The 27,397-nt window shown below is 41.3% G+C and overlaps 4 protein-coding genes across 4 annotated transcripts; all 4 read right to left on the bottom strand.

Annotated features, from left to right (window-relative positions):
- Window positions 1-11: 11 nt before the first annotated feature.
- Window positions 12-1,596, bottom strand: MONOS_10138 (putative cell cycle control protein; the record flags this gene model as incomplete). The annotated part of the gene is made up of 8 exons (XM_067862555.1): window positions 12-382; window positions 461-564; window positions 640-720; window positions 783-921; window positions 987-1,099; window positions 1,175-1,322; window positions 1,378-1,511; window positions 1,563-1,596. The coding sequence occupies 8 exons, from the start codon at window positions 1,594-1,596 to the stop codon at window positions 254-256; spliced, it is 882 nt and encodes a 293-aa protein (XP_067734257.1). The 3' UTR covers window positions 12-253.
- Window positions 1,597-1,632: 36 nt separating this feature from the next.
- MONOS_10139 (uncharacterized protein) lies at window positions 1,633-14,303 on the bottom strand (the record flags this gene model as incomplete). The annotated part of the gene is made up of 2 exons (XM_067862556.1): window positions 1,633-11,656; window positions 11,809-14,303. The coding sequence occupies 2 exons, from the start codon at window positions 14,301-14,303 to the stop codon at window positions 1,852-1,854; spliced, it is 12,300 nt and encodes a 4,099-aa protein (XP_067734258.1). The 3' UTR covers window positions 1,633-1,851.
- Window positions 14,304-14,769: 466 nt separating this feature from the next.
- Window positions 14,770-18,743, bottom strand: MONOS_10140 (uncharacterized protein; the record flags this gene model as incomplete). The annotated part of the gene is made up of 2 exons (XM_067862558.1): window positions 14,770-18,151; window positions 18,578-18,743. The coding sequence occupies 2 exons, from the start codon at window positions 18,741-18,743 to the stop codon at window positions 15,387-15,389; spliced, it is 2,931 nt and encodes a 976-aa protein (XP_067734259.1). The 3' UTR covers window positions 14,770-15,386.
- Window positions 18,744-19,011: 268 nt separating this feature from the next.
- MONOS_10141 (putative TLD) lies at window positions 19,012-26,769 on the bottom strand (the record flags this gene model as incomplete). The annotated part of the gene is made up of 1 exon (XM_067862559.1): window positions 19,012-26,769. The coding sequence occupies one exon, from the start codon at window positions 26,767-26,769 to the stop codon at window positions 19,012-19,014; it is 7,758 nt and encodes a 2,585-aa protein (XP_067734260.1).
- Between the last annotated feature and the right edge of the window lie 628 nt (window positions 26,770-27,397).

A 27,397-nucleotide genomic window follows, 5' to 3' on the forward strand; every position in this document is an offset into this window, starting at 1 on the left:
ATTCAGTCGAGTAATTGAATAATTGTATTTGCACTTGTTCAATTGAACTGAGTGTAACAGAAAAAAGTGTATGTGAAAAAATCACGAAAAAGTCAATCCATATCATCGATGCTCCTAATGAGCAGATTAACAGACCAACCTAATTTATCAAAACACTTTGAAAAAATAAAAAAGATGAATTCACAAAAACTAATTAAAACAAAAAACAATTATATAAAGTGATGTGTTTAATAAAATTTCCTTTCTGTACTCATTAAACAGCATTTTCATTTCTCAGATATTCCTCAAATGCGTCAGTAGAAAGAAGATGTGCTGGTATTGTTGCAACTGCCGTATCTCCCATGTCAGACAAAATAGAAGTATCAGCCAAATCAGATCCAAACTGAATGATGTGAAACGAAATGAATCAAGAAAAATCACATTTAAATCCACTAATTTAATTTATAACAAGATAGCATGCCTTTGGATGATATTTTCCAATCGGACGAGGTGAAAATAGCTGAATGAGAAGAAAGACAACTGCTAAGATCAAACACACTCCACCAGTAGCAGTGTATACAACAGCTGTATTAAAAATTATTTATATATATAAAAATAAAACATTTCCAAGAAAATTATAAAAATAATAGCACAGCAAACGTGTATATGGTGAGCGCCCTCCAAATCCTGAAACTGTTAAAATATTAAATGCTTTTTTGCTGTAAGTTGGCATTGGATAATCTATAAATGAGGTTTATTTGGAAAATTTTCTTGAAAAATTCCGAAATGAAAATAAAGCATACTTGAAGCAACTTGGACAGTATATTTTCCTTTTGGAAGGTCCTTTCTAATAACTCCGTACAATTTTCGAAAAGTTGGCAATGGAGCAATTTTTGACCAAACAATAAGTTCCTCAGAACAATTATTCATATCTTTTCGACTCTTCAACAATATAAATAAAATTGCATCAATAAAATAGATGTGAAATTAATGGATGCAAAACATACTCTATCAAAGCTTGTTGCTAAATTACTTCTATCGATAGAAAGTTGATTGCCATTTGGATCTAAAATCACAAATGTATCATTAAACAATGACGGTGCAATCAAATTATTTTGAGCTATGAAAAACGTGAAAAAGTGCATAAATTCATATGCATATGTTAAAAAAAGTTTATCGTGAACAAAAAACATACTCTTTACGAATTTTGCATGATTCTGGTAAAAGTTTGAAAGAGTATAATGAACATAAATTGGCTGCTTTAAATCAGATGTCAGGTCAATATCAAAAACATTCTGGTTATCAGTTTGGGATTCATAATAATATTTCTCAATGTGAGTTACCTTTTAATTACAAATCGTCGAATTTAACATTTAAACTGCAAAAAAACAGGCATACAGTTCCATTAAGAACAAAAAATATGATTCCAACGATTAAAAAGAAGGCTCCCAGAACAAAAAACCAAGAAATGACTTTACATGGAGTCATGATTGGAAACCAACCAGGAATCCGTTGCTGCGTTAATGCATTGTCTGTATAGATGAATTTAAAAAGTTTTTTGAAACATAATCAACAAATATAACCTGAAGGCTTGTTAGAAGCTGCCTCTTCACCCATCTTTAAAATACTGATCAATAACGTAATATGTATAAATTTTATATTAATTTTTATTTTTACTTTAAAATAAAGAAAATTTTAATTTATAAATATAACTTAACACATAATGATTTAACGCATAAAAAATCTGTTGGATACATTACAAACTATTTTCACTCAAAAAATCAAACAAAAGGTTTTATAAACAGTTTATAATTATAGAAAGAAAATTAATAAGACATTTAAAATATCAGAAAAAAAGTACAGCCATTTTACTTATTTGTACAATTTCAGTCCCTTCTTTTTGATTTGCTCGGATCTTTGCTTGTCTAAAAAGTTCCACAATGTGCCTGGGGTAATATCAACGAATATGATAGGAGAAGGATCGAGTGAGCGAGGAAGCCAAGGAACAGGAATAGAAACAGAGGCTGGGACGTTGTATAGCAAAGAAGACGGATTTGAAAGAGGAGCAGATGATGAAGAAGCGCTCGATGCTTCATATGGCGTTGCAGAGTTCGCATAATAGGCATCAGAAGGAGAAGGCAGGTGTAAGGAAATAGAGGAATATAAAGGATTAGCAGAAGGATTGAAAGGCAGTTGCGAGAGAGAGCGAGCACACGATTTGACAGACGCAACGAGAGAGGCAGCAGCGCCTGTCAAATGTGAAAGACCAGCAGCCACATCAGAATCTTCATAGGATTTGCTTGACAGAGCAATGAGCGAAGACAGCGACTGTGCAGAACGAGACGAGTTTAATGCTGTTTCCCTTGAAGAATGAAGATAGTCTGCAAACGACGAACTCTGGAAAAAGCGTTCTTCTGCCTCCACGTCCGCCGCCGTTCGTATCCGGAATGAGGAAAGGAGAGTGCTGATTGAGGCAGTCTGGGTGCTCCCAGCAACGCTGCTCCCACCGCTTCCTCCTCCACCTCCACTGCCTCCTCCGCCTTTCACAAAGCCATCACCACTTCGAGTGACTGGGCCAACGAGCAGTTGCACTGGCTTCAGTTCCAACAGACGGTGCCTTGGCTCAGGCGAAGGCTTGGCTTGGACTGTTCTTCGCACTCTTTTGCGCTTCCCAGCAGATGTTGTTGCTTCAGCTGAAGTGCTTTCTATTGAATGCTCTTCTTTTATTGAGTCGATATTTTGATTGTTTTCATTGGCATTTCTCTTTCTTTGCTTCTTTTCTTTGGTTTTTTCAGTTCTTTTTGAAGAATTTTCTTCGCCTTCTTTCGATTTGGGCTTTGCAAACAGCTGAGGAATCTTCATCCCATACAACTCATGAAACACTTTTCTTCTTTCCTTCAGCTGTTTTCTGTACAGTTTGTCTCGTTTTCTGGCGTCCTTCCACGATTCAGCGAATGTCATCTCCTCTTTACCAACAGGAGCCCTTTCAATCATCGACTGCATTATGTGATCCATTCCAGTGACTATTCCATTCAAAGCAGAAGAATCTCCAAGCAGCAATGGATGTGATGATGCAGAAGAGACAGATGAGGGGGCAGATGAAGCAGATGAAGAAGCAGGCAATGAAGAAGAGGAAGAGGAAGAGGAAGTTGTAAAAGAAGTCGAAGAAGTCGAAGAAGAAGAAGATGATTCAACTTTTGTAGAAGAATCTGATGATGAAGAAGTTGCAGAAGTATCAGTGCTAGAAGCAGAGGAGGAAGAAGAACTGGATGACGTTGAAGATGGATTGTTTGTTGATTCTGTCGTTTCTTTTGTTGTTTCAGAATCACTTGATTTAGCAAGAGGTTCAGGCTGCTCTTTTTCAGGCTGTTCTTTTTGCTGTGCATTATTTGTATTGTCTGTTGTAGATACATCAGTGTTTGTCTCTGCATTTGCAACATCTGAGTTATCTTTCTTATCTTCCTCACTCTTCTTCGTTTCAGAATTAGTCGATGCGTCTTCTTCTGTCTTTGATTCATTTATATTCTGAGTTGATTTGCTTGCAGAGGATGATGTTTCCTTTGCAGCAGCTGGCTGTGCAGATGTTTGATTCAACTGTGTATTTGTATTCTTTTGGCTGTCAGCTGAAACAAACGAAGGGAAAGGTTGCGAATTTGATGGGTTGATCTTTGAAAGCACCGAATTTGGAGACATTGCTACATTGGTTGCTGTTGTAACGCTTTTGTTCTTCAGCTCCTGGTGCTGCAGAATTGTGTACTCGACATACTCCAACATATTCTGCGCCTGCACCGCCTGGTTCTTCGCCTGCGCCTCTTCAATTAGCCTTGCTGCCTGAGACAGCACCGTCCCGGACTTCACTTCTTCCATCTGCTGCTTTGCGAAGTTCCGCACTGTCCTCTTCAGCTGCGTCGCAGGCATTGGCGATGTCAGCACGTGGCGTAAAGAGGGTGGCAGGTAGAGCGGGCCACGCCAGTCAAACGGGCTGAGGTGGAACCCCATTTTGGAGTTGTCTGGCACACACATCGTCTCCATTGAGCGGAGGGATATCCAAACGTCCTTGCGGCGCTGCTCGTTTCCGTAGATGTGCGAGGAGAGGACAGGAGAGAAGAGGCAGGTGAAGTCAGGAGAAAGTGGAGACGGGGTAGAAGGAGAACACACTTTGGCTATCAGCTCAGGAGAGGGCAGTTGAGGAACGATGATATCGCGAAGCTTTCTGAACACATTCAGATTGAACGACACCACACGGAAGAGATTCTCTTGGAGGTTGTGCAAAAGCCTGTCGAGCGGTGAGGCAATGGACAAGGAACGTGGAAGTTTGTCGATGAAGTCTGAATTGGCTGGAGTTAATGAAGGAGACGGTGTTGGCGTTGTTTGTGTGGTTGGTCGAGGGACCTCATCGGTCTGGTCTGAGGCTGGAGCATCTGAACTTTCAACAGTTGCATCCATCGAAGATGAGGTTTCTTGTTTGTTGTTTTCTTCAGTTTTTGTTTCATTGTCTTTAGACTCTTCTTTGGTATTTGACAACTCTTCTTCAACATCCATTTTGTTCTCTTCATTCGTCTTCTGTTCTTCAAGAGCAGCAGATGACTTATCTTCAATTGTTTCAGTGAATGACTTTTTGTCATTATCTTCTGTGTTCAGAAGTACTGACAAGTCAGATTCTTGCTTAACATCTTCAACTTTCATCATCGTATCATCAGTCTCCATCTTCACAGTTGGAGTAACACTCTTATCATTATCATTATCATTTTCACCATCATTATCATCTTCATTAGAAGCAGTCTGCTCTTCATTTGCCTCCACACTTTCTGCTTGGCTGCTGCTGCTGCTGCTGTTGTTGTGTGTATCTCTTATCTGCTCCAGTTGATTGATCCAGCACAGAGTGTCAGACCGATTCCCAATCTTCGACGACTCGTAAGCCTTCTTCCCTTTCTTCTTCTTTTTTTCAGCATCTGGATCGTCCTTGTCATCCAGCCAGCGCAACGACGTCTTCTCAGACATCGACATATGTGGCCGTATGAACTCCCTCATCCAGCTGTTCATCAGCTCGTCCTTGTTCACATCCTCTGCGTTGATGTGCCGCTCAATAAGAGCCGACGACCAGCGCGCCAAGTGCAAGAAAAGAGGAATTTGGGCAAAGGAAAGAGAATGGAGCAAAGAGGACTCGCTGGATGAGAACAGCATGCTCCTCCGGTAGAACGGAGATGACAGCAACATCAGCGGATGATAGAAGCGATGCGAGTCAGATAGTTTTTTCTCAGAATCTGGAAGAACATTTAATGAAGAAATAGGAAGATCATCAATAATTGGAAGGGGAATCACGTGCAAAAGACGTGTGATAAGAGTCAGAGGAGGAACGGAATGAACAACAAGTGGAGGACTCCCTTCTTGCTCATCTTCGAGAATGTATTGCTGCTGCTGTGCTGTTTCGTTGGATGTAACAGTGAATGAATATGAAGGCTGCTGATCTGATATTTCCAATGATGATTGCAATAAATCAGTAGATTGTGAAGTTGCCTGTGCTTCCGCAATATTTGGCTCATCGCTAATCATCTTATTGCTTTCGATGAAAGACGAATTTATGTCTTGCTTCACATAAATTTCCGAATTTGTGATTTCCAATCCATAAACAGTAGTCTTGCAAATGTATTCTTTTTCAACGCTTATCCACGCCTGATAAAAGTTGACTGGGTCAATCAGACTGAACTTGAATCTTTCAGAGAACCGAATCTTCGGGGCAGAGCAGTGCGACAGCCGTTGTATTTCCTTGTACGCAGCTAATTCTGCAGACAGCTTTTTCTTCTTCATTTTCAGCGTCTCCATGTCTGAAGCATATGAATCCTCATTTTCATCCTTTGCTGACTGATTCTCTGCCAATGATGATGCATTCGCTTTGCTCGCTCTGCCTCTTCGTTTTTTCACTTTTGCTATTTGTGCTTTGTCTTCTTCTGATCCTTCTGAATTGAGAAGCAATTCTGTATCATTTATAACTCCACCATCGATTTTTGAATCTGCATTCTTTTTGCCGTTTGATGTGCCCATCCAGGAATCCTGCTCAGCTTGCTCTGCCTCGGTGCTTCTGCATTCATTCCCGAACATTCTGTCCATCCCCAACATGTCTGCAAGCAAGTGCGGGTTAGACGCTCTTTCCAATTCTACTTCATATGACTCGATTTGTGTGATCAGCGCTTCAATTGGCGATATTTGGTGGCTGTGCTTAGCAACCTTCTCGTCTCCGCCAACCAGCTTCACTTTGAGAAGAGCTTTGTGATGTCCAAAGCGAGGCAGTGAAGGGAAAAGAATCGAATACGATTTTTTGAGTTTATAATCAGACTTCTTATGCTTCGGTGGTTTTTCGTTTTCGTGTTGTGCTTGAGAAGTTGAGGGATGCAAAGACAATTCTTCCAATTCGTTTGACATTTTGCTCTCATCTCCATCAGAGCTTGTCTTTGGAGAAGATGATGAATCTTGTTGCTTTATATCTGACTTTGTATCCACTGCGGTTGTTGTGCTATTTTCCGTTGATATTTCTGTTGTGGAATCTGATTTGTTATCAATATCCATCTTTCCTTCCTTGTTGTTGCCTGCATCTTTGGCTAGTTCATCATTAGTCGTTTCTCTGATTTCCGCTTCATTATTCCCTTGTGTCTGCTCGTTCTGTTTATTTGTCTCATCATCTCCTTCACCTTTGCCTTCGCCTTCAACACATTTCTTGTTCTCCTTCGCCTCCTCATTCTCACATTCGCTGCTGTCTTCACTACACTCACTCTCTTCCATCGCACTTAGCTCCTTCTCTCTTCGTGTCTGAATCATTGCCCTGTCCTCTATCTCACTCACCAGATCAGAAAAGTACTCTGCCACAAAGTCCCAGCGGTGGTAGCTGGAGTCGTCGTAGTCGCCAGACCCGAAAAAGAGATAGGCAGCGCCACGTGGATAGATGATAGAGCGGTTCATCTCTCCTGCATGCAGTCCCAACGTGCTCTCCTCCAGCTGCAGCACCCGCCGGTCCATTTCGTCGTTTGCATAGTCAAGGGCAGACTCGGTTATGCGTGTTGCTTGGTATCCTTTGGTAGATGAAGATGAGCTCTGATTCTTTGAGGCAGAAGGAATTGATTTGGTGGGAGAAGCAGCGATTGAATATGATGATGAGGACGAGGAAGATGATACTTTTGTTGATGATGATGAAGGTGAAGTAGAAAGCGAAGGAGATGACTTAGTTCCTGTTCCGTGTGCAGACTCACCTGATACAGTCTCATTATTTGATGTTCTCTTCTCAAACGGTGACGGTGCTGGCTTCTTGTAGCTGATAGTGGCAGTTGGCAGGCTCCCATGTGGATGGCTTGACTGTGATGATGACGATGACGATGATCTTGTTGAACGCAGACTGCGTTGGAATTCCTGCACATTGAATGAGCCTAATGTTGAGTGATGCCTTGAGCGGCCCAGATGCGAATCGTCCAGCATATTCATTCCTTTCTCCTTCTCAGCCTGTTTCTCCCTCTCTTCTCTCTCTCTGCGCAGCCGCTCTCTTTCCATTAGCTCTGCACGAGAAGGCACAAGCGCACTAGCAGCTGGTGCAGACGCCAAAGTGAGGGCGCGCAGATGGCTCGGCCTCCCCACCGAATGCAAGCTACGCCCTTTCTTCTTCTTCTGCTGCTTCTTCGAATAAGCCACTGGACCCAGCTGTGCAAGCTTCTTGCTCATGCTGTACTTGCCCCTTGCAGTGTATGATGGAAAGACAGAAGCATCGCCCACATGAGACGATGGCGAATGAGAAGAAGAATACGATGTGCTCTGTGATGCTGGCACAAATGCTGGAGGTGTTCTGTTGAGCGAAGAAAGAGGAGGGGTCGTGTCGCTTGTTTTGGTGAATGCATTGCTGGTGGAAGAGAACGAAAGGGAAGAGGACATCGAAGGGGAAGACGAGAGCAAAGTGGAGTAAGGATACGGGCTGGCTGCTGGAAACATCATGGGAGAAGTGGGAGTGCCTTGCGATTGTTGTGATGAAGAAGAGGAAGACAGCTTGGAATGCACAAAAGAGAGGGGGATGTTGCTTGAGCTGTGGGGGTTGTTGAACTCGAAGGCGGAGCGGTTCATCGAAGGGAACGGGGCAAAGGAAGGCTTGTTCATTGGCCCCATCGAGAAGAACATTGAAGAGAAGCTGGGGCGTCCTGAAGAAGGCTTTTTAACTATAAGAGCAGGGTTGCTACTGCTGCCGTTGCGAGAAGAAGAGGAAGAGGAAGGAGGAGGAGTGAGTGTGGAGAAAGTGGAGAGAGACGAGAGAGAAGAAGGAGAAGGGAAGGCGGAGGCTGAGGGAAGCATTGGAGGCGCGGTGGATGTGGGGTCGATGTTTGGAAGTTGATTGGGCGATGAAACAGACATTGACAAGGGAGAAAGAGGGCTACTGCTGCTATTTGATGTCTGCTTTGAAGAGTCAGAAGAAGAAGAAGAAGAAGAAGAGGAAGGAGAGGAAGAGGAAGAGGAAGGAGATGATGATGAGAAAGAGGAGGAGGAAAAGGGAGTGTTTGGTGGAAGAAGAAACGATGGTGTGAATGAAGAAATAGGAGGAGGAGGAGGAGGAGGAGGTGAAGAAGAAGAGAATGTTACAGGAGGAGATGCGATTGAAGGGACATTCTGTGAAAGAGAGGAGAATGTGACTGTTCCTGATGACGAAGAAGAAGCAGAGGAAGAAGAAGAAGAAACAGGAGAAAGCGAGAAAAGAGATGTAGAGATTGATGTGGATGGTGGAGAATTAGGAAAGCCAGAAAGAGATGAAGAAGCAGTCGAAGAAGATGAGGAACTGTTAATGTCTTTATTTTTCTCCTTCGCACCATTAATGCCATGCTTGCTTTTCCTCATCTTCTTCGAGAATTCGTCTTCTCCCAATCTCAACGAGGCATCAGCTGGGTTTGGCGGGAAGACAGAGGCAGTTATAGAGGCATTGGGCTTTGAAGCAGCAGGACTTCTGTTGGAGTCATTTGTCATCTGTTCTAAGAATTGCAAGGGATTCTCGTTGAATGAAGGCAGTGGGTTGCTTCCAGGTGAATTCTTGCCAGATGAGAAATAAGCAGAAGAAAGAGGAGGTTTTGTGGAGAGTGGGGTCGAATTGAGAGGGGAAAGTGTGTCTGAAAGGGGTGTGGTGTATGGAGAAGGAGAGGTGGAAGAGGAAAAGGGAGATGAAAGAGGAGAGGAAGGAGAGGAAGGGGAAGAGGGAGACGAGGAGGAAGAAGAGGAAGAAGGTGATGATAGGCCACTAGAAGGTGCTTTTGACATGTTGCTGAGAGAAGGAAATGCAACCATGAATGTGGGAGAGGAAGATGGAGGGGCGAAGTGAATAGGAGCAGAATAACTCAAAGAAGAAGAAGAGGAGGAGGAAGAAGATGAAGATGATGATGTGGAAGAAGAAGAGGAAGAAGAAGAAGAAGAAAGAGGAGAAGAAGTTGAAGAAGAAGAGGAAGGATGGAAAGGAGGGAGGCCGACGGGAGAGCGGAAGAAAGGGGAAGAAGAGAAGGTGCTCTTAAAAGTGGACTGAGGTGTGGGGTAATATTTGGAAGGAGAAGGAACAAGAGAAGGAAGAGATTGCAAGCTGTGCCTATCGCTTGTCGTCTTCAGAGGAGGAGGAGAAATGAACGAAGGAGCAGAAGGATTGAAGGCGAAGGAGGAGAAAGTGGAAGAAGGAGAGGGAGAAGAGGGAGAAGATGCAGAAGAAGGAGAAGAGGAGGAGGGAGTTGAGGAAGGTGATGAGGAAGAAGAAGGTGATGGAGCAAAAGAACTGCTGCTTGGTGAAATGAAAGAAGAAGGAGAAAGAGAAGAAGATGACGATATTGTTGAATTAGTTGAAGAAGAAGAAGAAGAAGAAGACGAAGAAGAAGAAGAAGATGATGACGATGATGATAGGGATGAGGCCGAAGAACCTGTCGGAGCATGCGGAAATGCCTTGATCGACAGAAGAGAGGAAGAAAAAGGGTATTGTGGGTAGTTCATTGGAATCGACGATCCGTTCTGAATTCTGAATCGTTTTGAGAAGAAAGGCGAGTTGTATCTGAGCGGGTCAAACACGTCGTTGTGGAATGTGCTTTCGGGGCGCTGTCCAAAGGCAGGGGGAAACATGTGGACGATTGGCTTCTTCTTGAATGGCAGAGGAGGAGGCAGCACATGCAAATAGGTGAGCCTCTCGTGCAACTGCTGGGCGGTGATCGGCAGATGCGCCAGGGATGAATGGGGGAGAGAAGCAAGAGAGCGCTTTTCGGTACATTCCAGATAGCTGAAGGGCAGCTCATTGCCTTTGTTCCGTGTTAGACACGTGATTTTGCCGTTGGCCTTGCGAAGCAGCACAAGTGAACGCTTCTTCTTCCCATGCCCTGATGCTGAGTCTCCATCGTCCTGAAGCAGAAAACTGAGGGCGGCGCTTTCGCCTTCGTCTGAGGCAGCAGGAAGCCAGTTTGTGGGGCTGTGTTCCTTCATCTGCTGGATGAGTGCAGCATATCTCGGGTCTTCCTGAGTCATCAGCCTTCTCTCTCTCTCTCTTTCTTTCGCCTCTTTCTTCTTCCTTTCATATTCTTCTCTTCTCCTCTGCATGTTCTCGTGATACACCTTCCTGTTGAACATCAGCGTTTTTCTGTGTTCGACATCAGCTTTCCTCATCTCTGCCCTCATCCTCTCCAGCTTCGCCTCCAAATTCTCCAGAAACTGCTCCCGCTTCTGCGTAATCTCCGCAAACGGGTTCCTCGCCTTGTTTTTGGACTGGTCTTTCTCACTGGCTGTGGAGTGTGTCTTGGCCTTTGACGAATGCTGACTGCTTATTGCTCCGATGTCTGCGGACGTGTCTTCGTCGCCAAAAAGCGCTTTCCTCAGCTGTGAATCACTGCTCGCCCCGTTTTCCTCAAAAAAGTCGCCATTCACGCCACCACCATCACCACTGCCACTAACACTGCTATTGATGCTTCCATTGATACTTCCATTTATATGCTCATTCACACTTCCTTCTCCTTCTCCAATACCTCCATAGCCATCGCTGCCAATTCCGCTTCCGCTGCCTGCTCCTTGTTCTTTGCGTGTTTCCGCCCGTGTTTTGTATCGACTCTCTTCGAAGGAGCGCCAAAGAAGACTAGCTTTGTCTGCCTTTGTTGCCCGGTAGGATGCCTCGCTCCCAGCAGAATAGCTGTAGAACCCTCTTGCCAGATCCTTCTTCTTCTTCTTTTTCCCAACAATCTTCTTCTTCTTCTTCTTCTTCTTTGTCATCTTCACTTTGTTGCTGGCTGCTCCTGCCAAGTAATATGTAGTCGTTGATGCCAATGCGGGTTTCCATTTCAGAATTTTTGCTTTGAATTTCTTTTTCTTCTTCTTCTTCTTTCTGGTTGTGATGCTTTCACCATCGCTCTGCTCGTCTGCTGCGCCTGAGGCATAATACGGTGCAGGGACAGGTGGAATGGTTGATTTGAGTGAAGAAAGAAGAGCAGGCGCTGAATAAGAAGAGGAAGAAGAGGAAGAGGCAGAAGAAGAGAAAGCAGAAGAAGATAAGGAGGAAGAAGAAATGTTTGCTTTATCTCCATCAGAAAAGAGGGCTTCAAAGAAGGAAGTTGGAGAAGGTGCTGGGATGTATGGATTGTACCAGTCTTGTGATTGGGCAGGATCAGACGATGTTTCCGTGCTTTTGACAGCAGGCGGAGGATAATAACTGAGAAGATGGTGAAAAAAAAAAGGAATTTACAAAAGAATGGAAATTGGATTTATTTTACGGAAATATAACAGAGAAATTAAATAAACGAATAATAAAGTTGTTAATAAATGAAAATAACAATAATTTCTTAACAATATAAAGCATCACACCTATTTGTCTCTTTCTCTTCACTCACCGCTTCTTCTGTGTGCCTCCCTGGTCTCATAGGCCTTGGAGGCCTTCCTCTCTTTCTTTTCTTTATCTCTTCCGCAGATAACGAAGAAGAAGAAGAAGAAGAAGATGATGATGACGATGATGAAGATGAAGATGAAGACGACGACGACGAAGAAGAAGAGGAAGAGGATGATGATAATTTCTGTCCTTTTACCAGTTTGTGCCTCTGTTTGAGTGAGCGAATTCTGCTTCCAGGCAGTTTTGACAGGAATTTGTAGTTAGAGATTGCCCCGTTCATCTGCAGGCCATCCTTCGAATGTGAATTTTTTAACCAAATTCCTCTTTTTGTGTGGTGTTTCTGCTGATACGAAAGAGAAGCCGAAGCAGAATTAGAAGTCGATGAAGAAGATAAAGAAGAAGAAGAAGAAGAAGAAGCTGATAATGAAGCAGCAGCAGCAGCTACTGCTATATCCAACAGATCTTCAATCACCGTCTTCCGCTTGCGCTTATTCTTCTTCTCAACTTTGACTGTTTGCTCAGATTCTCCGCCATTTGTTTGAGACGTTTGTGTTTGCGCGCACTTTTCTGTCTGTTCCTCATTCAATTTGTTTGAATTCTCATTCGTTCCACCTTGTTTGGTGTCTTCATCCAATGTCAGTTCGCTTTCTTCTTTTGTTTTCTCCTCTAATTTCATCTGAGATGCTTCCACTTCTGCTGAAATCGAAGACAGCAGCTCTTCTTTCATCACATCAATTGACTGGCTTTTTTGGCTCTTCTGCTTCTTCGGCTTCTTTTGCCTCTCTTCTTTTTCATTCGCTTTCACTCCTTCTTTTGCTGTCTCTGTCATTCCATTTGTCATTTTAGCTTCTGTTTTAACACTTCCCTCATGCTCATTTCCTTCTTTTTCATCCTCCTCCATCTCACCCGACGGCGACAAATCATCCGAAATCAGTTTTTTCATCTTCTTCCTCATCTTCCTCTCTGAAATCGCCTTCACATTCGCAATCGAACTTCTAACCCCCAATTTCTCTGTGTTAGCAGACTGCTGTTGCTGTTGTTGCTGCTGCTGATGATGAAGATTGCTCCTCTGCTCAGCCAAATGGCGCGAGCGGCGCTTCTTCGAGCCTTTGCTCTGGTTCAGCAGCTGCCGCAGCGCCACACTCACTGAATCTTGTTCTCTGGTGTCTGTACAGTCAATCAAGTTTTGTATCTCTTTCATCCCAAAATAAGAACATCCCTTTGATTTTCCTGTCTTTTGGCGGTGAGAGGACTTTAGATGAGCGCCTTCTGAGGCTGCAGAATACGAGTTGTGTGCGATATTCACATTTGGAAGGGGAAGACGAGGTAAAGAAGAAGAAGAAGAGGAGGAGGAGGAAGAAGAAGAGGAAGAAGAAGATTCTGATGCAATTGGAGATGAAGATGTTGCATGTGTTGATGTTGATTGAGATGATGAATGAATGGAAAGTGATTTCGACTGTGATGAAGCGTCTACCGATGCAAAACACGATTTTCCATCTGAAGAGCCATCGAGAGGAGCAAATGAAGCAAAATCAGCTGAAATCTGCTGTTCTTCCTCAGATTGAATGGATGAGGCAGTCAATGAATTCAATTTGAAAGGAAGGGGAGGAGGAGAAACGTTGCGGCAAATGTAGTCCTTCATCGACGAAGAAAGCGAAAATGGAAATGAAAATGAAAAAGAACTTGGAGAAACGGACGATGGATTAATTGAAGCTGAAGAAGCAGAAGAGACAGAATCTGTCTTTGAAGACAATATTTCAGTTGATGAGGATGAAGATAAAGAAGAAGAAGTCGCATTCAAATCCACTTCTCCTGTTTCAACTTGCTCTTGATTGGACGGTTCAACGTCCATTGACAATGAAGCAGATAGCAACGCGGAATCTTCTTTGATTGAATTCTGTTCAGATGCACTGAACTTAGCATTTTTGTCTGATCCTTCAAGAGCAGACGCTTCGCTGGATGCTGATGACATTTCTGTTTCAGAAGTGTTTTGTTCTAATTTTGGAGTTTTCAAACTGTTCGAATCAAATGAGATGTTCTCACTGCTAATAGACGATCCTTTCATTTGTGAGCCTTCCAACAAACAACTTGACTGAGAATGCTCGATTTCCATATGTGAATCATCTGATTGACCGGAAATAGCTAACATTTGCTGATCTTGTTCTGCGTCTGCCTTTTTTTCGTTGTAAACATCCTTCGGAATCAATTTCAGCCCCAAAACGCCTTCTTTTCGTTTCTCTTTGTCACAAATATACTCTCCAAGCTCAACAGACACAATATCTTCTTTCTCTTCTTCAGTGTCCTTTTCACCTGAATTGTCTGAAATCATATTTTCCCCTTCTTTTTTCTCTCCTCTCCTTTTGAAGCAAAGTCTGACTGTACGGCGAATCTCACATCGATCTTGAACGGTCTCTTCTGAACTCTCGTTTGATCTCTTTTCAGTCGGCAATGCATCTGAAGACGCTTCATCCATCAATGATTGATTTTCTGGTAATTCGATTTCTTCAACCCGGACGTACTTTGTGTAAAACTGTGTTTTCTTCTTTCTCTCTCTTTTCTTTTTTTTGCGTTTGAGTGTTGCTGTCGTTGATTCATCTTCCTCATTTTCTGGCTCTAAAGAGTAATTACTTTCTTCTTCAGTGGTCTGCTCGCTCACCAAACCTTCATTAAAGCTTATTTCTTGTTTTAGCAAACTTTTAAATCGGGACAAATCATGGAATGGATCTTTAACATTGTTTTCCGTTTTTATTTCATTTTCCTCTGAAGGATTAATATGCGGCTCAACAAATTCATTTAACTCTTTCGTCCAGTACTCAATGTATTTTTTACCACTTTCGTTAATGCGTTGCTGTAATATTTCTGGAAGTTCAGAAGTCCTTCATGTAAAATTCATTAAACATTTGAAACTCTCTAATTTTCTCTTAAAAAGCAAATATATCAAACTTCATTCTCGTTGTTGAAATATTTAATCGTGCTAATTTGTGTGCTTGATCATTTTCATTCGACTGAAAAAAATAAGCCACAGAAAACAACAAAAATCAAGAAAAAAGCAATTATTAACAAAATTTTCAGTGAAAATGAACAATCAAACTTCATGTGAATCTGGAAAATTAGCGTTTATATGGAATAGAATAAAATAATAATATATAAACTTTCTTTGCTTATCAAATAAAAAAATTAAATAAACTTTTTAAGATTTTATTCTTTTCGCTGGATAAAGGAAGACCATTTTCTATTTTTGGAGTAGGATTATCCAGATTACGCTTTTCTTTCGAATCGTTCAACAAATAGTTAATAAGTTCATCGGGGTTAGCTTTGCATGTATCTAAGCAATCTTCTGACGAGAACAGACGAGATATAAAATTTTTAGCCTCTTCTGTCATGCCGTCTTAAGATTAGTAATTAACAATGAACTTATCCCCGCTATTTTCAATTCGTAGCAAGAATTAAATGAAAGATACTGTTTGAAGATTGATCAATGCCCATATTTAATAGAATTGAAAATTTTATTTCTGGCTATTATTGCTTTCACGACGTTTTGTCATTAACATTTTTTTCACTTATGATTTATTAAAGATGAGCAAAGTCTGTACGGAGAAGTTGAAAGTAAATTCGTCTTTGCAACTGAAGTTCTTTGTACTTTTGCATTTTCTGAAAGAATCGTCAATGCAGGATGCTCAGATTGTTCGACTCTATGTAATTCATTGTACGATCGTCCTTTATATGAATAAATATCTGATGAACTATGCGAAGAGCAAAGAAAATGCGATTCTGATTGGCTTTGAGACACAGTCACCGGAAGAATGTATTTGTCAATGTCCTTGCGAGTAATTCTATACCTATCGCAAAACAATTCCTTTCCCCAACCGTGATCAAAATCCTCTTCATAAGAGTATATCGTCCCATTAATGTGAACAGAATGATTTGGTAATGGGTAATGATCTGTTTCTTTCGGAGTTTTTGAGAGTTGCATATGTTTAACGTAAAGAAAATCGATAGGAGACAATGTTGATAAAAGACTTTGTGGGCGCGATGAATCTCCGTTGTTATCAAAATTGAAAATTTGAGGAGAAGAAGAAATTCTATCAGGAAAAATACCATAAGCAGATTGATTGATGTGATTATTGAAAGATTTTGGAAATTCTGACTTTATTGAAGCTTCTTCTATTGATGCATTTGAACGACTAATTAATGCTCTGCTGGCACCCATCTGAGACGCTCCAAGCGAAGAAACAGGAAGAACAGGAAATTTCGAAGAAAAAACTGCTTGAGGGCTGATTGGAGCCCGAGACCGTATTTGTGGCTGAGAGAAGTAAAGCCCACTTTGATAGATGCTTTTTGCAGGAATTTGGTGTTTGAATTGGAAAATTGGCACATAAAGCGGAGAAGCAGGCTGGGAAGATAACAGCTCAGTGAACGAAGATTCTTCAGTTTGTATTCCTTCTGTTACCTTCTCTGGAATATCTTTATCATTCTTCAATAAAAGAGGTGGATTTTGATTGTCCCTTGCCAACACACTTGCACTCTGTTCTTTGCTGTTTTCTTGGTGCTGCTTTGTGAATTGAACTGAATTGGATGTTTGAAGAGATTCTGGCCGACTCAATGCCAAAGAATCTTCATCAAAATGGCTGCTCAATGAAAGTGAAGAAGGAACCGCTATTTTCTTTGACAAAGATGAAAGCGAACAAGCAAGGCGCGCAGATGAATTCAGCGTTTTTTTCTCGCTCTTTGGAGAATCAGAAGAAGACGTCCTTTTTGGAGGAGGAGGTGGTGGAGGAAATAATTGCATTGGTTTGTGAGCCTGTTGAGGTGATTTCTGAACAGATGGGTTCTTCTTTGAAGGAGTTGTCTGACGAGAAGAAGAAGAAGAAGAAGAAGTGAGAGATGAAGGAGGAGGTGGTGGTGGAGGTGGTGGAGGAGGAGGAACTGGAGATGAAGATGAATGGCGAAGAGACTGTGACAGCAATGGCCCTCTCTCATGTGTTGATGCTTTTGAAGTTGCACTGGTATTCTGATTAGACTCAATGTAATACAACTGAAGCTGAGCTGTTCTCTGCATTGGCTGTGTGCTTTGCTCTCTTTCTGTCTCTGTTGAATCATCTGCAGAATCATCTGAAGAATCATCTGCTGATGTAGAAGCAGATACAGATGAAGATACAACTTGCTCAGAAGCAGAGAGACAAGAAGGAGAAACACTTTCTCTTTCAAAATGCGATCTTTGTGTTGTTTGAAATGTTGTTTGAGCTTCATCCAACACTGGTTCTTCTGTTGCTTCTGCTGTGATTGCTTGACTTAATGAATTTTTTGGTTTTTCGTTCTGATTTTTTATTTTTGTTTCGTCTTTGTTTTCTTGTTTAATATTTCTTTTTGATTCATCATCATCATCATCTTCCTCTTCCTCTTCCTCTTCCTCCTCCTCCTCTTCTTCATCCTCTTCATCCTCCTCCTCCTCCTCCTCTTCTTTTTCTTCCTCTTCTTCTTCAAATTCATCTTCTTCGACTTCTTTCCTTTCATTTTTTTGTATATTTTCTGTTTCCTCTTTTTCTTTCGCTTTTTCTGATTTCTTCATCCAATCATCTTCAAATGTTGCTGCCTTTGTCCATTCTTTGTTATTTGTCTCTTCTGTCCCTGTTGCTTCTTCTATCTCTCTTTTTTCTTTTTCTTTCTCATTTTTTTCATTTTCGATCTGGCTATTTTGTTGTAGTTGATCCTTGACATGCTCATTCATTTCCCTCTTTTCACTTTTTTCTCTTTTTTCACTTTTTTCGCTTTCTTTCATTTCTTGCATTTTGTTTTTGGATGAAAGTATCTCCTTCAATTCAGCTGTTATTGACTCCACTTCTTTTCTAGCCTCTTTCATGTTTATTGGTTTTCCATTCTCTGAATCTTGAGTTGATTCACTCCTTTTTTCTGCTTTTATTTCATTTCGTTCTGTTTGCATTCCACTCCGCTGGCTGCCAATTGAAATGACGCTCTGAAGAGCATCGTCAATACAGAACGAAACTGTTGAAAAATCAACAGGAAGATATGGTTCTGCAAAAAATGGCGATGGATATTCAGAATTTCGCTGATAAAAAATTCCATGCGAAGTATTAGAGAAGTACGGAATGACTGAAAGTGTCATTGGCTCCATTGAAGAAAATCTCATGGATTGATGCGATAGGCTTTCCGACAATGTTGAATTGCAGGTTGATGAAGACGTAGAAAGTGATTGATTTGATGATGAAAGAGAAGAAGCATCTGGCTGTTTTATTTGTTTTGGTGTAGAAATAAGATTTAGTGGAGGTGGTACTTCTGCCTTATATTCATTTTCTCTCGAATCTGATTCATGAAGTATGGTTATACAATTGTCATTTTCCCTTTCGTTATCAAACTTAATGCTATTCAAAGATTTTGAAGACTGAATTGGACTCGACAAAATACTAGTTTCATTGCTTTCAGGAAAAGAAAAGGCCATATATGATGCGATATTTGAATTCGTTGATCGTTGTGATTCGCTTTGAGAAACAGGTGATGAAATTGGTGTTATTCGACTTTTTTGTTCAAAGAATTCATTTTGTATGGACTTACCATTGGAAGGTGATGAATTATATGAGTTTCTAATTTCGCAACATTCTTTTGGATCAATTTTTTGAGCTTCATTCGATTCAAAGGATTTTGACAGCTTATTGTCAGAATTTCTTGAATTTGGACTTTCTATAATTGTAGAGAAAGATAAATCTTTATTAACATAGTCTTTGATCAGACAATCTTCCCAGTTTCTTTTCTTTTTCGGGCGTGGTCTTGAACGAGGAGTACTTTGATCAAATGTATTTTTTGTTGGAGTTTTGAAATGGTCCTCGTTTTGTGGAGGACGTGGATCAAAGCTCTGATCTAGAGAAGAATCGTGCAGTTTATTATTTTCACATGACATCAAAAATCCTGAGAGTAACAAATATTACAAAATATCACAAAAGTCTCTTCGAAATAAAGAATAAAAAAGCATACATCCAAAATAGAAGAAATAGAATAAAAAACAACGGATATCCAAAAAATCTTAAAGCTATCAGATAAACTTAAACTTGCTGTTAACTTAAATTTAAAATGAAAGTAATCATTAACAAAAAATTAAGGTTTTATAATTTTTACAGATCGAATAGGTTGTAAGGCATTTAACAATAATTTACAATTTTTATCCGGTTTTATCTTCCCCAACTCCATATTTCAATGTCATCAATGAAAAAGTCGTGGTTACGAGATAGCACTGGATTTGCAAAAGTTTCAGAATAATCGCTTGTTCCCCTTAGCATTCCATCAGATATGCTAAGTGACCACGAAGATCCGCTTCCAAAGGCAATGCGCTGGAGAGAAGAATGGATGAACAATGTGGTTGCTTTTGTTGCCCCAAAGCAATCCAGAACAAGAAGAGGAGCGGCAGCTGAAGGAGAAGATGAACTTCGAGTATCTTTAGCATTAACAGCAGCAGAAGAAGAAGAAAATGAAGATGTATTTGAAGCAGGCACATTGCGAAAACGAAACAGGAAGCATTCATTTGTTCCATAGCACCTCCCTTGCTGTCTGAGCGTGTGGGAGCAAAAACAGCCAAATATGTTATCATTCAACTTGTCAAATGACGCATCTGGAAGAGCATCACCTCTCCCAGCAGAAGAAGAAGAGGAGGAAGAAGAAGAAGAAGAAACAAAAGGTCTGCGAGCTTCCTTCACCACAAACAGGACTGGTGTGTTGAGCGAAGGCACACCGCCGCGGCTGTCTGAGAAAGGCACTCCAAACGGGAGAGCAGCACAGCGAGAGAAGACAGTTGTGAAGGAAGTGCCATGCCTGCTCTTGGCAAAGAGGAGGCGCCAGGTGAGTGTGCTGGGTGGAGATAGAGGGGGCAAGGAAGATAAGGAGGAGGAAGAAGATAATGAAGAGGAAGAGGAAGAGGAAGAGGAAGAGGAGGAAGAAGAAGAAGAAGATGATGATGATGATGACTGTGTTGCAGTGGATGGAGAAGACAAAACCGACAAAATAACTGACCTCGGAAGCGACCTCTGCAAAAGCGCCAGATGTTGCTCAGTCAAAAATGTTGTGTGCGAAGACGGGAAAAGCACTGGACGGGGCAATTTCGGGTTGGCTGCAAAGAACTCTTCGCTTTTCATTGAAGGAACAGAGGCGCAATACGAAACAAGAGTTGGGTGGCTCTTCTGCAACTCTTCGATGCCTGCCCGTATCTGCATAACTTCCCATTCTTTGTCCTCTGGCTTCTGCTCCTCTGATTCTTTCTCCTCATCTCTATCTTTCCCTTTCCCTTTCTCTTTCCCTTTTTCCTTCTCCTTCTCCTTCTCTTTCTTGCGATTGTTGCTTTTCGCTGAACTTGGTTTGTCTGCATCATCCTCTCTTAATCTTGAAGATGATTGATTTAACCCTTCTTTCCTGTCTAATTTTGATGGAGAGCTGCCAATCGACGCCATCTCCTTCGCAATCTGCCTTGTGAGTGCAGCTGTGTCAATGCCAATGTTGATGTCCTCTGAACTGATCATCGCTTTCTCCTCTTTCTTCTTCCGCTGCTTTCTTTGCATCATTTTCACCTCCATCATATTCCTGATCTCTTTATCTTGTTCTTCTCTGGCCACTTTCTTCTGCTCTTCTGTTTTCTCCTTGTTCTTCTGCTCCAATCGTGTTCTTTCTCTTTCAATCCACATTTCTTCCATAACACGATGGCAGATCTCAATTTCTTCCATCCTCAATGCCTGTTTCGCCATCAGCTTCCTCAACTTATGCTTGTCCCGCTCATCTTTTGACTCCACCAATCTTCTTCTTTCCCTCTCAAACTTCTTCTCCCTCTCTTTCTCTCTTTCTCTATCCCTCTTCACCAAGAACATCTCCATCTCCTTCTTCGTCTTCCCGTTCCTCTCCTCGTGTTCTGCTTCCTCCACTTGAGACGCCAACACTCGGAATTCTTGTTCTGACTGCTCAACAAGATGTTTATCGCGCCTTTGTTCAAACTGAGTAGCAAATGCAGAAAGTGCCGAGGCTTCGTCAGCAAGCGAGCGGCGGGCTGTTCGAATGATATTTTTCGCTTTGGAGAAGAAAGAGAAGACATATGACGGGATCTGAGTATCTGTGAAGCTATTTGATCCACTTTCATTGAAAGAACAAGAAACTGACTGATTCTTATAACAAGCTGCTGGCTTCAACAAACCAGCAGATGAAACAGAAGAGCATGAGAATGTCTCTTCTCTCTCTGCAACTTCCTTCAAAAAGGCCAAAGGAATCATCAGAGGCATCACAACTGTTCTGGTAATGGACGAAGCAGTCTGCGCCATGAGAGTCAAGAAAGACTGCACCGGAGACGAAGAAGGCAGCACATTTACAAGAGGAAGCGGTACTTGTGCAGCATTGCTAACAGAAGAAGGCTGTTTGACATTTACAGTTTTGGATCGGAAAGGAAGAAATGACAGAGATTCACGGCGGGCAGACTGAGAATTCACAAAAGAGGAGGCAGTTGAATGTGTAGCAATTGGCAGAGTTGGCATCGAACGCTTGTTCGAAGCAGCAGCAGCAGCAGAAGAAGAAGAAGAAGAAGAAGAAGAAGACAGAAAGATATTCGGTCTCAAAGAAGAAATCTGACGTTGAGCGCTGAGTGGCGACGATGCGTCAAAAATGGAGGAATCCAACGCGGAAGACAAAGAGAACGTGCTTGAAGGAGCGACAGCTGCAGCCACTTCTGCTGTTGCTGCTGCTGATGCTTTTGAGTGTGCCACGTGGAAAGGAGAGCGCAGTGGCTCAATTTGCGATGCAGACGATGAGACAGACTTTGATCGAGTGATTGACTGATTTCTGCGGAGAGCAGACTGCAAGTGAGGAGCGCGGGTGAAGAGATAGGAAGAGGTGAGAACGGACTCTGGGGAATTGGATGAGTCGGGCTTTGGAGGTGAATGCGTGGAGGAATTTGTGGTATTGCTATTGCCATTGTTACTGTTACTGTTCAGTGTTTTCACCAGCGAAAATGAAGAAAGTGGGACTTCAAGTGGAGAGCGAATGGGTAATGAATGTGAAGAAGAAGAAGAAGATGATGATGATTTTGTGGAAGAAACGGATTCTTTGACAGAAACAGAAGTGGCTGAATATTCTTCTCCATTTGTTGATGAAAGCATGGATTCCTCTTTCACAGGTGTCTTTATTGAATCAGTCACAGAAATAGCAGGAGAAGAATGATTGTGTTGAAGTTTGCCAGAAGGTGTGTCAGAGGTGGCCTTCATGTCATTCTTAGTGTCAATTCCAGAAGGAGATTGAGCAGATGTTGAAAAGGGCGATGTATTTGGCAAAGGAAATATGACAGAATCTGATTGAGATGGAAACATTGATGTATCAATCGAAGAAGCAGAAAATGTCTGCTTGTTTGTTGATGTTCTTTCAATGCTTGATGTTGAATAGTTCACATTCTTTTCTAGCTGTGCTGCTTCTTTTGTCTGTGCATTAAGTGGATTCACAGGAATTGTTAAAACTGTTTCATTGTTACCATTTGTGATATTTGTAGCTTTTCCTCCATTTTCTCTATTGTCCTTCTCCTTTGAACCGTTGCTAGCACAAAAAAGCGACTGAAAGGGGCCACATGATGGAACAAGCAGAGTAACAGTGCAATATGCACACCGAATAGAAGAAGAATCAATTTCATCAATTGAACCATCACTTGGAAGATATTCATCCAAAGAAGGGCTGACAGAAGAGGAGGAAGAAGAAGCAGAAGAGATAAGAGGAGAATTCAACAGATGAGGAGAAGAAGCTAATGGAGAATCACCAGAATCTGTGGAGGAAGCAGAAGATTCAGCAGATGACTGCGTAATATTAAGTTTTGTTTTTGTTTCAGAAGAAAGATTGGAAATATCATTTTGTTCTGAATGAAGAGGAGAAGGAGGAGGAGAAGAGCTATCTCTTTCAGACAGATCAGAATCAACCTGCTCCCTTTTCGTCTTTTCCTCTTCTCCTTCTTCTGCCTTCTTCTTTGTCTTGTTCAAATGTTTTGTTTCTACTGTTTTAATTCCCATTAAAGATATATCGAGAATTAAAGATGCTGGAAACAGGAACGCTTCAGATGGTTTCTTTGAATAAGATGCATCATTTGAAGAATCTTCAGAACATTCAGAACATTCAGACGATTCGATTGGATTGATTTCCAGCCAGTTTTGAGAGAGATGCAATTCGGCGAGTGCAATAGATTGTCCATCAGATGCCTCTGACGACACATCATTCAATGGAGATGAAGCAGAAGAAGATGCAGAAGCAGAAGAATGAGTCACAGGCAAAGACTGTTGAATACACTCAGACACATCCAATGGAGATGCTTTGAATGGAATCCTTTCTGATTGCTGTACCTCAATCTGCTGTGGGGTGTGTCGTTTTGTGAAGGGTGCATCAACAGGAGGCGGGCGGAAGGGCGAAAGAGGAGGAGACGATGTGCTAACGGGTGATCCCCAGTGCTTGGAGGAAGAAGAGAGTGGAGGAGAAGTGATAGAAAGAGGCAGATGGCTGGTTGTGCTGTGCTTGTTTGATTGTGACTGAGGTTGTGCTTTGTTCTGTGGTTGGTTGCTTAGCTGGGAATGTGGGTGTTTCATTGGATATAACTGTGACGATGATGATGATGATGATGAAGCAGAAGCAGAAGCAGCAGAAGAAGAACCAGAGCTGTTTAAATATCTACTGTAGCAAAATGCAACAGAACTGAACATCAGAAGAAGAGTGGAGAGTGACTCAATAGACACAAATGATTCCTCTTTCATTTCTGTTTTCAATGGCTTCTTTTCTGATAAATTGTATTTGTCAGATGAAGATATTTCTGCTTTTGTATCTGCTTCTGCTTCTTTTGCAATCGTCTTTATTTCATCCAACTTTTTTGGTTCAATCAATGAAGAAGAAGAACATGCTGATGATGATGACGATGATGAATGAGCATTTGCTGAATGAGAATAAAGTGAAGAAAGAGAGAATGTTTGAGGAGAATGACGATGCGAAGCGAAGAAGGAGACCAGCAAATCGTCGTCGTCTTGTTCGCAGGACTCAGAAATAGACTGTTTGAACAGAGAAAATGCTGTGTGAGTAGAAAATGGGGATTTCAGAGCAGAAAATGATGAAAAATCAGCAGAATTGTGTAAATGGAAGGGAAATGCTGAGGGATCGGGTGGGGGTTGGGATGATGATATTAAAGGATCATTGGAAGTAGGAAAAGAAGGAGATGAAGACGAAGAATATCTGTTGAATGGAATAAACGTCACAGAATCAACAGTCGGCTGTTTGTGATCTGCAAACCGATTCAACGTGCTGACAGCTTCTTTCTTCAATTTGGTTGAAGGCATACAATCAGAACAAGAAGTATGTCCTTCTTTTGTGTTGTATTTATATTCAGATTGTGAAAATTCTGCCTGTTTTGCTTTGGAAATATCATGTTTGTGTCGAGTATGTGAATCATCTTCATCAACAATGTTTTGTTTCTTTGACTCCATCTGGGATTTATGAAGTGCATAGCAACTGAACACAGAACGAAACATGCAGAACATCTGATTAAACACTCGAAGCATGTGCAATGAAGAAGAAGAAGATGATGATGATGGTGGTGGTGATGGTGATGATGATTCTGGTGTTGCTGATGCTATTGATGATGCCAATGATGTATTTCCTTCTGTCTGTTTTGAGGCTGTTTTAACATACTCAGACATTATCTGCTCTTCTGCATGCTTCATCCGCAGCAGACAGTTCAACAGCAGCTCTTTTCTGTCAAAATAGGAAGTGTCCTCTTTGTTCCTATCTGAAAGCACCTTTGGCTTGAAGCGTTCAATTTCTCCTGTTCTCGTTGATGGAGATGCATTTAATGTAAAATGCATATTTTCTGGTTGTTTGCTTATTTCCTTGCAGTCTTTAAGACTTTTATCGTCTTCAGTCATTCTGCTGCTGATTGATTTGTTTTCGCTCTCGTTCTGTTTGATAGATGCTTCTGATTTCAGCCTGATATTATCAAGTTTCTTCTCTTTTGTGTTATTTTTCTCTTCTTCTTCTTCCTCTTCCTCCTCCTCCTCCTCTTCTTCTTCGCCTTCTTCGCCTTCCTCATCCTCATCATCTTCTTCTTCTTCCTCCTCCTCGTTTTCATCTTCATCGTCATCTTCATCATCATCAGCGTCTCCTTCTTCATTGTCCTCTTCTGTTTGGTCAGATAGCGACAGAAAGAGCTTCTCTGTGATTTGCTTCGCCTTCTGCTTGTTATTCAGCAGCTCTGCCATCTTCCTCTTCTCCCTTTCAAACGCTGACTCCTTCTCCTTCTCTGCTTCTTCTTTGCCTTTCCTCCTGCGACTGCTCTTGTTTGCATTTGATTGGGTCAATGTTTGTGAGGGCGTTCCCTTTTCATTTGCTTCTCTTCCTTCTTTTGATTCAATTTTTTCTTTTCCCTCTTTTTCTTTCTTATCATCTTTTTTCAAACTTCCTGTGTTTTCCTTCCCACCCCAAATCTTCTCTCCATTCACTTTGTCCTTCTTGTTACTCGCATTTTCTGCTCCTTCTGCCTCTCTCTCGCTGCTCTCGTCGTCTAGTCCGCTTCCATCGTATTCTTCGCTGTCGTCGTCTTTCTCCTCAAACAGCAACCGGCGCAGCACAACAATCTCGTTCCTCAGCCGTTTGCACGCCTTCGTTTCTTCTTTCTTTCGCTTTTCTTCTTTCTCGTCGCTCGTTGCAAAGTCATTCCGGCTCTTGATTTTCTGCCGATGTTCCACAAACAGCTCGACCAATGAGCGTGATGTGTCTGAAATCTCATTCTGTGCTTGTGTCTTTTCGTCGATATGCTTCTCAGTTGATTGAGTTTTCTTAACTGCTGTTGCAGACAAAGGCGATGATGAAAAAGATGAAAGAGCAGAAAGAGCAGAAAGAGTGTTGTGAGGCAGATGATATTCTGTCATGTTAGATATTGCTGTTGTTGTGCTGTTTGAAATGTAGTTTTGCGGCTGAAGTGACGAAGTGAGAGAGAGCGAGTGAGGAGAAAGGCCGAAGCGTGGGTGAAGCAGAAGCGAAGGGAAAAACGGGAAAGGAAGAATGTAATCAAACAGGAATGACAGCGGCACCTCGTCTGCAGCAGCGCCAGGAAATCCTGGCAATGAACAGCACGAAGCATTTTGTGGAGTGGGTGATGTCTGACTTCGAATGAACGAGCGAAAGCTGAAGAGGCGAAATGAAGAATAGATTGGGAAATACTGTGAGCTCTTCTTTTTAAGGGAAGCATTGTCACTCGGCATTGAATCTGAAGTGGATTCAGAAGGAATTTCTCCTTTTAACTTCGAATTGATCATGTTTTTCAATTGCCGTGCTTTTGACTCCTTTCGTTTTTCGGACTTTTCTTTCAAATCCAAATGAAATGCGTCTCTTTCCTTTTGAGATTCCTTCCATTCATTCTGAAGTTCATTGTTTATCTGAAGCAGTTTCGCCACAACATTAACACAAGATCCTGTTTCTGTAATGAAATTGACATCAGCTATTCTTCTTTCGTTTTCTTTGTTTGTGAAAAAAGAATTCCATCTGGCACTTTGAGCTTCAAATTGAGGATCAATATTAGCCTTGAGTGTTCTTTCAGTAGATGAGATTAAACTCATGAGTTGCTTTTTCTCAATTTTCAACCTGTTAGCTTCTTTAATATTGCTTTCATCTAATTCATGCTTATCATCCGCTTTTTCTTCAATAACCACGGAATTACATTCACGTTCAGAAGAACAGCAAGGCAAGCACGGATTGTTTGCAGAATTTTCTATTGAAATTCCTGTTCTTTTAGGTTGATAGATTGAAAATGCGTATAACGGGAACAAAGAATGACGAGGGCACGAAGAGGCTTGCAAAAGAACATCTGTTGCTGGGTTTAATGATGAAGTTTCAAAAAATGTTCCTGATAGGCTGTAAAGAGAATTTTTTCGAATATATTTCGAAACCATTCTTGGGGCAATCAAAAAATCCGATGAATCTCTTTTTGTAGACGTAGATTCAGTTTTATATTCTTTGAGTTTATTTTGTTGTGAATTACTATCGAAGTTTGATGAAGGAATTTGATAACTATTCCAATAATCCGACGATCCAAAATGGCGAGATATTGAAAATCTATTTTGCAAATCATTATTTTGCAACGTCTACACAAATTTAAGAAACAAAAGAAAGTGTTCAATGAAAAATATACGAAAAATTTTATACCGTAAAGTTTGGAGTCAAAGAATGAATTTCTCTGAATATTGTTGTTGAAAAGTAGTGAGAAAATTTTTTGCTATTTTTTGGAGAAATGGATATTTTGACTATTGGAGGAAGTGGTTGTATTAAATTAACTTTTTTTTGTGTCTTATCACTTGATCGAGAAGAGTTTTGGTTTGGAAAAGATGTATCAGGGCAAGAGAGTGCTTGCTCGTCGTCAAGATCCAATGAAAGAAATTTTTGGATAAAGTTTTCTTCTTCGAAATATCCAATTTTCTTTTCCATTCCAAATTGATCACTCAATATATAATAAATTTTTCGATTGACGGTTTAAAGCAAAGATTAAATTGCAATTTGGGTTCCATCTTATTGTTGTTTATT

Source organism: Monocercomonoides exilis, assembly GCF_001643675.1.
Source record: "Monocercomonoides exilis strain PA203 chromosome Unknown scaffold5-2102611, whole genome shotgun sequence".
Taxonomy (NCBI): Eukaryota; Preaxostyla; order Oxymonadida; family Polymastigidae; genus Monocercomonoides; species Monocercomonoides exilis.